The sequence below is a fragment of the Hordeum vulgare genome, chromosome 3H, assembly GCF_904849725.1.
Source record: "Hordeum vulgare subsp. vulgare chromosome 3H, MorexV3_pseudomolecules_assembly, whole genome shotgun sequence".
NCBI lineage: Eukaryota > Viridiplantae > Streptophyta > Magnoliopsida > Poales > Poaceae > Hordeum > Hordeum vulgare.
Genome location: NC_058520.1, coordinates 606820212 through 606829192, shown reverse-complemented (window position 1 = coordinate 606829192; position 8981 = coordinate 606820212). Strand labels below are relative to the sequence as shown.

The window sequence follows — 8981 nt, the reverse complement described above, 5'->3', positions numbered from 1 at the left end:
CCCTTTAGTCCCGGTTGGTGAACCGGGACTAAAGCCCCTTACGGGCCGAGGCTATAGGCCCTGTCCCCACTAGTGCTGGTGGACGATCACACCCCGTATGAACAGGCAAGGAGAAACCACGTTGGATTCGCGTGGAGGGAGAGCATCAAACTCAACCCGCATAGGCATAGCCACGAGCCAATCGGGTTCACCGAGGGTGGCATGCTCATGCAGACCACGAGACCAGTGTGATGGCGGCGGCGGCGGCAAGGGGGAAGCTATCGTGCTGCATGTCCGTGCACCAGGAGTGAGTTGGATGGGTGGCACGCCATGCGAACCGCGAGACGCCGCGTTGAGGCGGTGCAAAGCCCACCTCCACGCCTTGAACTACCGTAACTTGTGCATATTGCAACTCCCTAGAAAAACTCGTGTGTCAGCATGCCATTACACAGATTTACTTCCAACTCTCTCTCTCTCTCTCTATATATATATATATATATATATGTATATATATATATATATATATATATATATATATATCTTGGTCTTAATCCTCACCAACAGCTGAAAAGGGACCATGCGACATTGACTTCCATCCAGCACTTCCATTTCTTCATCGGCATGTAATTAGTGCTTGTTTCAGCTTCCATGGCTACAAATGATGCAGCAGTTATCTCTTTGTCTTCTTCCTCACCAACACCACGTTGCCAAACAGAAACTTTCAGCTTCCCGCCTTCTTTAACAGAAACAACTTGGCGTGACAGCTTCACAGATCCTTCAGCATCAACTGGCAACTCATCATCATTAAAATCCAGTAATGAGATCATCACATCACTTTCAGAGTCGGTGCTAGCAGTAAGGACACCACGAAAACCATGAGGAAACTGCCCATCAGTGACTTGAACACGAATTGTAGCCTCTACAGATGAACAAACAGTGTAATGCTGCAGCTCCAGTGTGCAAAGCTTGCTCGTGTGCTTGATAGGAAGGTAGCAGCCTAATCTGTACGTCTTAGCAAATTTGCTCAGATCTTTGTCCTCAGATTCAGTAGCACCTCTTACTCTGAGCTTAGCCTCCAAATACGAAGTATCAATCGTCATGACAACACCACGAGTAGGACCGGTCAGTGTTAGGTAGGAATCCTGAATGCATCAATCATTTTAGTAAACAATAATAAAAACAGATTCATTCATCAATATCATGAACGATAGTGGAATATATACAGTTTATCCTATGTTAATACAAGCGAGAGTGCATCTATCAAAACACGGTTTAGGTATCAAGTGGAACTTCATGGTTGTGACTTGAGTCCAAAATGTGCGGATTTGCAAGAAGAAATTTGAGATGAGAAGTAAACATGACAAATATTTATAACCCTTCAGCTTGCAGGAACCTATTGAAAACTTAAACTACAAAACATTGTGTGGCTGAAATGAAAAAAAAAGAGGGAGCTTGTCTGTTCAATTACGGAAGTGCACACCATAAATTCTGTTAGTTGTATTAGAAAAATATGTAAGAAGATATTAGCCCGATGCTTCAATGACAAATAGTAACAACAATAAAAACATGATCATAATCATAATGATGACTTCAATTGTAATACAAAAATAACAACATGATATTTGTATACTCAAAGCAAACTGTGACATTACATACAATGTTTGGCAAAAAATAAATATATATGCATTATGTGTACTTTTCTGTATCAAGCTTGCATAATTATTCATGCATAGCTTTGATATATATTTTTTCCATGTTTTCTATCTTTTACATAGCCAAAAATTCAAAGATTTTGTGTATCCTATTCCATGCATAGGCTTAGATATCCAATTTGAAGATGGAGGTGATATCGTGATGCATGCACAAGAAAAGGAACGGTTTACTCCCCTTGCTGCTACTCCATTCCAATCATTCGTATCTATGTATTAGCTGAGTGGGGGCAAAAATGAAATTTGGACGAACCTGCTCACTGATTCGTTGGTAGTCATTCCTTTGACGGTCGAAAAGCATATTGCGTTTGCGATCCAGCACATCACGCACAGCGACAAAACCATAAACATCCAGCGGCCAATGTAACCCGCCGGTTATCTCTTTCACCTGGACTGAAACGACCTGCAGAGTTTCCATGGGAAAGACATGGCCTGGATAATTGGGGCCCTTGGTGTATCGCATGCAAGGGATGTCCGCTGCAACAAATACAATATACTAGTTTTGGTTACAAGAGACAAAAACAAGATATCAATCAAAATTCTTTTTTTTTTGCATAGAAATCATATCATATGGCTCTGGATTGATTCTTTTCTATGTATGATAAAAGAGATAAAACATGAATAGAGTAGTATATATATAATGCATCCATCCTAATCCTAATCCTAGCCTAGTAATTAAGAAGGGAAGTGGAGATAGAGGGGACGCGAATCGCTGCTTACTGAGGGATTCGAAGGGAGGCCAGGTCCAGTTATCGCGAATCATCTCCCAGGACTCGTTGTTATACTTGTCCCACGCGGCTTCCTCGCGTTCTCGCAACTGCTCCGGCGTCAAAGGATTCGCCAGCAGATTCTTTCGGAATTCAATCGCCTTCACCTGATCCGCTCGTCTCGCCGCCGCCATTCTTTCCAACCACGCCGCGTACTCGGCCGCCGCCAGAGAAGGGTCCCGCGCCGCCAGCAAAGGGTCCCACAACGCCACCGCCGCCGCCAGAGAAGGGTACCCCGCCTCCACCGCCACCACCGCCGCCCCCTTCTCCGCCTCCACCGCCGCCGCCTCCTCTACCCTAGGCCTTTTCCTGGACTCAATCTCTGTCTCCGTCTCCGTCTCCGTCTCCGTCTCCGTCTCCATCTCCATCTCCGCTCCCGAAGATTCCATCAAACCTCGCCGCCGTCGGCGCTCGGACTTTGGTAAACGCGAATGGAAATGAATCCCTAGATCAGAATCAGATTGGGGTTCTATACTCCAGGCTGAAAGCCACATGGGCTGGCCTTCGTTAATGGGCCTTCCACAAATCACTCGGATGTACTTACTACTACTTGTTTTTTATTTTGTTTTAGTTTGTTTTAAAAAAAAAACTTGTTTTTTAGCCGCCCAGAAGCTTTCTTGTCCAAGATTAACATCTTTTCAATACATAGCCAACATTTTTCTATGTCTCCAAAAAAAAAAGGCAACATTTTTTTTATGTCTAAAAAAAAAGAATTCAAAATTTTAAAAGGCATTATAATATTTTAAGTACTTGATTAACATCTTTCAAACATGAGATTAATATTTCCTAATACATGATTAATATTTTCTCTATACAGATGTACATTCTACAAATACTTTATTAACATTTTTCAACACACAAACATCATATCGACTATGACACCCAATACCCTCTTGTTAGGGCTTCCGCCTCCCACTACGACGACGTAGTGACGAGACCTTTCCTCCGCCGCACTTCCCTCCTCGCTTCCCCTCTTGCTCGGGCTGATCTACGGGTCCCGTTGTGGTTCTTCCCGACCTTGGTGGAGGGGTGTGGGGTGTGGTGTCCAGCGATTGGAGACCTTTCCATTTTTCTCCACGAGAATGATACTAACCTAGGGTTTCATGGCTGCAAAAGTTTCCGAGTTGGACATGGAGGACAAGGAACTCGCTGGCTTGATGCAAGAGTTAGGGATCGAGGATGAATATCTGGATGATATAGTCATCAAGGAAGAATACCCAGATCTTGCAAAGGATCCAGTCCGCTGGCTAGCATTTCATGGCTGCAAAAGTTTCTGAGTTGGACATGGAGGACAAGGAACTCGCTGGCTTGATGCAAGAGTTAGGGATCGAGGATGAAGATCTCGATGATATAGTCATCAAGGAAGAATACACAGAGATTGCAAAGGATCCAGTCCGCTAGCTAGCGTTTCATGGCTGCAAAAGTTTCTGAGTTGGACATGGAGGACAAGGAACTCGCTGGCTTGATGCAAGAGTTAGGGATCGAGGATGAAGATCTGGATGATATAGTCATCAAGGAAGAATACCCAGAGCTTGCAAATGATCCAGTCCGCTGGCTAGTGTTTCATGGCTGCAAAAGTTTCTGAGTTGGACATGGAGGACAAGGAACTCGCTAGCTTGATGCAAGAGTTAGGGATCGAGGATGAAGATCTGGATGATATAGTCATCAAGGAAGAATACCCATAGCTTGCAAAGGATCCAGTCCGCTGGCTAGCGTTTCATGGCTGCAAAAGTTTCTGAGTTGGACATGGAGGACAAGGAACTCGCTGGCTTGATGCAAGAGTTAGGGATCGAGGATGAAGATCTGGATGATATAGTCATCAAGGAAGAATACCCAGAGCTTGCAAAGGATCCAGTCCGTTGGCTAGCGTTTCATGGCTGCAAAAGTTTATGAGTTGGACATGGAGGACAAGGAACTCGCTGGCTTGATGCAAGAGTTAGGGATCGAGGATGAAGATCTCGATGATATAGTCATCGAGGAAGAATACCCAGAGCTTGCAAAGGATCCAGTCCGCTGGCTGGCGATCGGTAGAGTTCACACTACTAAGGAATTCAGACTTTTGGTTCTACAAAAACATGTGCAATGCCTGGGATCTTGCGCAAGAGGTTAAATACAGATCGCTTGGGGATTATATCTATACTATGCAGTTCTATTGTCTTGGAGATTGGGATAAAGTTATGGAAGGGGGGCCTTGGTCTTTCCGAGGTAACCCTTTATTGTTAGCTTCGTATGATGGCTTTGCAAAAAAAATGATGGCTTCTCAAAACCATCATCGGTTGACCTGCACAGCTTCAAAATCTGGGTACAGCTGCATGACCTTCGTGATGGTTATGAGCCTTTAGTCGCCCCCTTTGCTGAGAAGGTTGCAAAGTTTTATTCTTTGGATAATATGGATGCAACGCTCTCGAATAACCTTGTTGAAAGACGGAGATTGAAACACGAAGTTTTTTCATGCAAAAGTAATCTAGCGAGCAAGGAAAAAGATAATTAAAAAGCTTCAACATGACCATGGGAACCTGTTCACCTCACACAAGGAGATGGGAGAGGCGGCCGCGGCTTACTTCCAGAATTTTTTTGAGGCCGACACTACTGTTGATGCATCTCCGCTTATTGGATTAATTAAGCCCGTAGTAACAGCCGATACAAATGATCTTTTGTGTGCGGAGTTTACCGAAAAAGAAATCGCTGACGCTTTATTCCAAATTGGACCATACAAAGCACCAGGACCAGATGGTTTTCCTGCCAGTTTTTTTAGAGAAATTGGGTAACATTGCGGGAAGGAGTAATAGCTTTCGTGAAAGAATTCTTTCTCAGTGGTATCATGCCTTTAGAGGTAAATGATATGATAATTGTGATGATCCCAAAAATCACAAACCCAACAAAAGTCACAGACTTCCGCCCTATTAGCTTATCTAATGTTATCTACAAGGTGGTGTCCAAAAGTCTTGTTAATCGACTCCAACCAGTTCTTGATGATATTATTTCACCATCATAGAGTGTTATACCTGGGCGCACAATCACTGACAATGCATCGTTGGCATTTGAATGCATTGGTCGTATAAGGAAAGGAAAAGACCCTACGAGAAGCTTCTGTGCATACAAGCTAGACCTCTCAAAAGCTTATGATAGAGTGGACTGGAACTACCTTAGGCAAATGATGGAAAAAGCTCGGCTTTGCTTGCTGGTGGGTTAGTTGGATCATGACTTATGTAACCTCGGTGAGATACTCTGTGAAATTTAATGTAGCCGTCTTGGAATCGTTTGCACCGTCGCATGGTCTTCGGCAAGGTGACCCATTGTCCCCCTATTTGTTCCCTTTTTTAGCTGACGGTATCTCTGCTCTAATGATAATTGATGAAGAGCATATTTCCCGTTAAAAAATACAAGAAGAGTTCCTGGTATATCCCACTTGCTATTTGCCATGATACTCTACTTTTCTTTAAAGCCACTAATCAGCAAGCTTCCCATGTTGTTAATATCTTGGAGGTTTATGGTAAGGCAACAGGCCAATTGATAAATCAAGATAAATGTTCCTTGTTGTTTGGAGATGCCTTCCCACAAGGGAATGTTTATTCGGTTAAAAATATTCTGCATGTTACTTCAGTTGGTTTTGAGGAGAAATATTTGGGTTTACCCACCCCGGACGGCAGGATGACGAAAGGTAAATTTCAGAACCTCCAAGTGAAGCTCACAAAGAGATTGTTTGCTTTTGATGGCCACCCCACTCAGGTAGGAAAATAAGTACTCATCAGGTCAATTGCACAGTTGATCCCTACCTATTTGATGAGTGTTTTTAAACTTATGATGGAACTTTGTGATGATTTAAATCGGATAGTGCGGAATTATTATTGGGGAGCTGAGAAAGGTAAACTGAAGACGCAGGTATGGGATAAAATGGCAAGGCCGAAGTCCGTTGGGGGCCTAGGTTTAAGAGACTTCCGGTTGTTTAATCAGGCCCTCCTTGCGAGGCAAGCATGGAGATTGATTGCATTTCCAAATAGTTTGTGCGCTAGATTATTGTGTGAAACTTGGAAAAGTAGATGATTCAGCGCATAACCTGATGGCCTTGGCAGTATATTTATATACGGATGGCAAAGCCATATACAAGGTTGTTACAAGGTTGTTACAATGATAGCTATCCTAACTACCATATCTCAACTAACTCTCGTGTTTAACATTCCCCCTCAATCTTAACTTTCATGAAGGTTAAGATTGAACCTATTAGACACGAATGGAGATTCAGCCAATGGTTTGGTGAAGATATCTGCAACCTGCTCTTTTGAGGAGATAAAACGTATTTCCAATGCCTTAGCTGCAACCCTCTCTCGAACAAAATGGAAATCCACTTCTATGTGCTTTGTTCTTGCATGAAAGACAGGATTGGCAGATAGATAGGTAGCTCCCAAGTTATCACACCACAAGACCGGTGATCTTGGCATGAAAACACCCAATTCTCTAAGAACAGACTGTATCCAGATCACTTCAGCTGTTCCATTGGCAAGAGCCTTGTACTCAGACTCTGTGCTGGATCTTGATACGGTGGCTTGCTTCCTTGAGCTCCATGACACAAGATTGGGACCAAGGAAAACAGCAAATCCTCCTGTAGATCGACGATCATCACTACACCCAACCCAATCTGCATCTGAGAAACAACTGAGGAGCATAGAGGGAGATTTGCATATGGACAACCCCATATCACAGGTGTATTTCAAGTATCTCAAGATACATTTGGCTGCAGAGAAGTGAACCATAGTTGGCGCATGCAAGAATTGACATACCCGATTTACTGCAAAGGAAATATCTGGTCGTGTGAGCGTCAAGTATTGAAGTGCACCAACTAGACTCCGGTATTTTGTGATATCATCCTGTGGAAGAAGTGTACCACTATCTCTGCTGATCTTCTCACTGGAGGACATGGGTGTTGTTGCAATGTTGCAGTTGTCCATGTTAGCACGGTGGAGGATGTCGCCAATATATTTCTGCTGAGAGAGAACCAGCCCCTCTAGCGACAACTTCACCTGAACTCCAAGGAAGTAATGCAGGGGACCAAGATCCTTGATAGCAAAGGAAACTTTGAGATCACCAAGCAGCTTGAGAGCAGCGGGCTGGGAGAAGCTGGCAACAATAATATCGTCGACATAGACAAGCATGAAGATAGTAATCCCACTGCGATTGTAAACTAACAAGGATGTGTCAGCCTTGGAGGGGACAAAACCAAGATCCTGAAGGCAAGAACTGAGGCGGGAATACCAAGCACGGGGCGCTTGCTTCAGACCGTATAACGCCTTCTGGAGCTTGCAGAGGTAATGAGGGACACGGGCATCTGCATACCCAGGGGGCTGCCGCATGTATACTTCCTCCTGAAGGACGCCATGGAGGAATGCATTTTGGACGTCGAGCTGCCGTAAACACCAGCCACGGGAAACGGCAATGGAAAGAACCAAGCGAACGGTAACAGGTTTAACGACGGGACTGAATGTGTCATCGTAGTCCAACCCGTACCTTTGTTTGAATCCTTTAGCGGCCAGACGAGCCTTGAGACGATCAACTGAGCCATCTGCCTTGCGCTTAACTTTGAACACCCATTTGCAATCAATAACATTGACATTGGATGGCGGAGGAACCAGCGTCCAGGTGCCGTTGGCATGAAGAGCATCAAGTTCAGTGCACATAGCCTGACGCCACTCCGGGCACTTGAGAGCGTCACGATGATTGGCAGGCTCACGAGAAGCAAGAAACGCACGACGAGACGGGTTATAGGGAACAGTCCCATCCGTGCAATCTTTGCCCTTCCAGGTGTTATCACGCAGCCGGGTCGTCATTTTATGCATTGGTGGTGGAGGTGCAGTTGCAGTAGCTGTAGCGGGTGCAATCTCTGTAGCAGGAACCAGAGAATCCTCCTGTAGTGCTGCACCAGGCGCGGGCGAAGGAGGTGCAGTAGGCTGGGGCGAGCAGCTGGTGGTGTCCACTGGCGGGGTGATTGGCGAGCCGGCATCTGCAGGGTCTGATCGCGAGACCGTATCAGGTCCTGGTGAAACGACAGTGGGCAAGCTGATGTCGTTTGTTGCTGCGGGATCCGAGACACCATCCGCCGCTGCTGCCTGCTGAGAAGATCTGAGCCCTGCATCCACGTTAGAATCCGAGACAGGAGTGCCATATTTCATGTGGTCAAGTGAAGGTAGGAGAATAGCATGTTCAGAGATTCTTGGTGGTATAGGTGCTAGTTGGGATTGAGCAAAGGGAAAAAATCTCTCATCAAATACGACATCGCGTGAGATATAGATGCGAGCACTAGGGAGATGAAGACATTTATATCCCTTATGGCGAATACTATAACCTATGAACACACATTGTTGAGAACGAAAAGCAAGTTTGTTGTCATTGTATGGCCTTAAGTTGGGCCAGCAAGCACAACCAAAGGTTCGAAGTGATATATAGTCAGGTTTGGTGTTGAACAGTTTCTCCATGGGGCTCAGATTGTTGATAACACGACTAGGGAGTCGGTTAATGAGATAGCAGGCTGAGA

General features: G+C 44.8%; 1 protein-coding gene across 1 annotated transcript; it reads right to left on the bottom strand.

Annotated features, from left to right (window-relative positions):
• Positions 1-498: 498 nt before the first annotated feature.
• On the bottom strand, positions 499-2670 carry LOC123441057. Its single transcript, XM_045117580.1, has 3 exons — positions 2409-2670; positions 1942-2165; positions 499-1121 (listed from the first exon to the last, which is right to left on the bottom strand). The coding sequence occupies exons 1-3, from the start codon at positions 2587-2589 to the stop codon at positions 534-536; spliced, it is 993 nt and encodes a 330-aa protein (XP_044973515.1). The 5' UTR covers positions 2590-2670; the 3' UTR covers positions 499-533.
• Between the last annotated feature and the right edge of the window lie 6311 nt (positions 2671-8981).

Excerpts from the sequence above, each read along its gene's own strand:
- LOC123441057 (XM_045117580.1), bottom strand. The coding sequence starts at position 2,589 with ATGGCGGCGGCGAGACGAGCGGATCAGGTGAAGGCGATTGAATTCCGA. Across the intron at positions 2,166-2,408 it reads GCCTCCCTTCGAATCCCTCA|CGGACATCCCTTGCATGCGA; the intron begins GTAAGCAGCGAT and ends TATTTGTTGCAG. Across the intron at positions 1,122-1,941 it reads ACCAACGAATCAGTGAGCAG|GATTCCTACCTAACACTGAC; the intron begins GTTCGTCCAAAT and ends TGATGCATTCAG.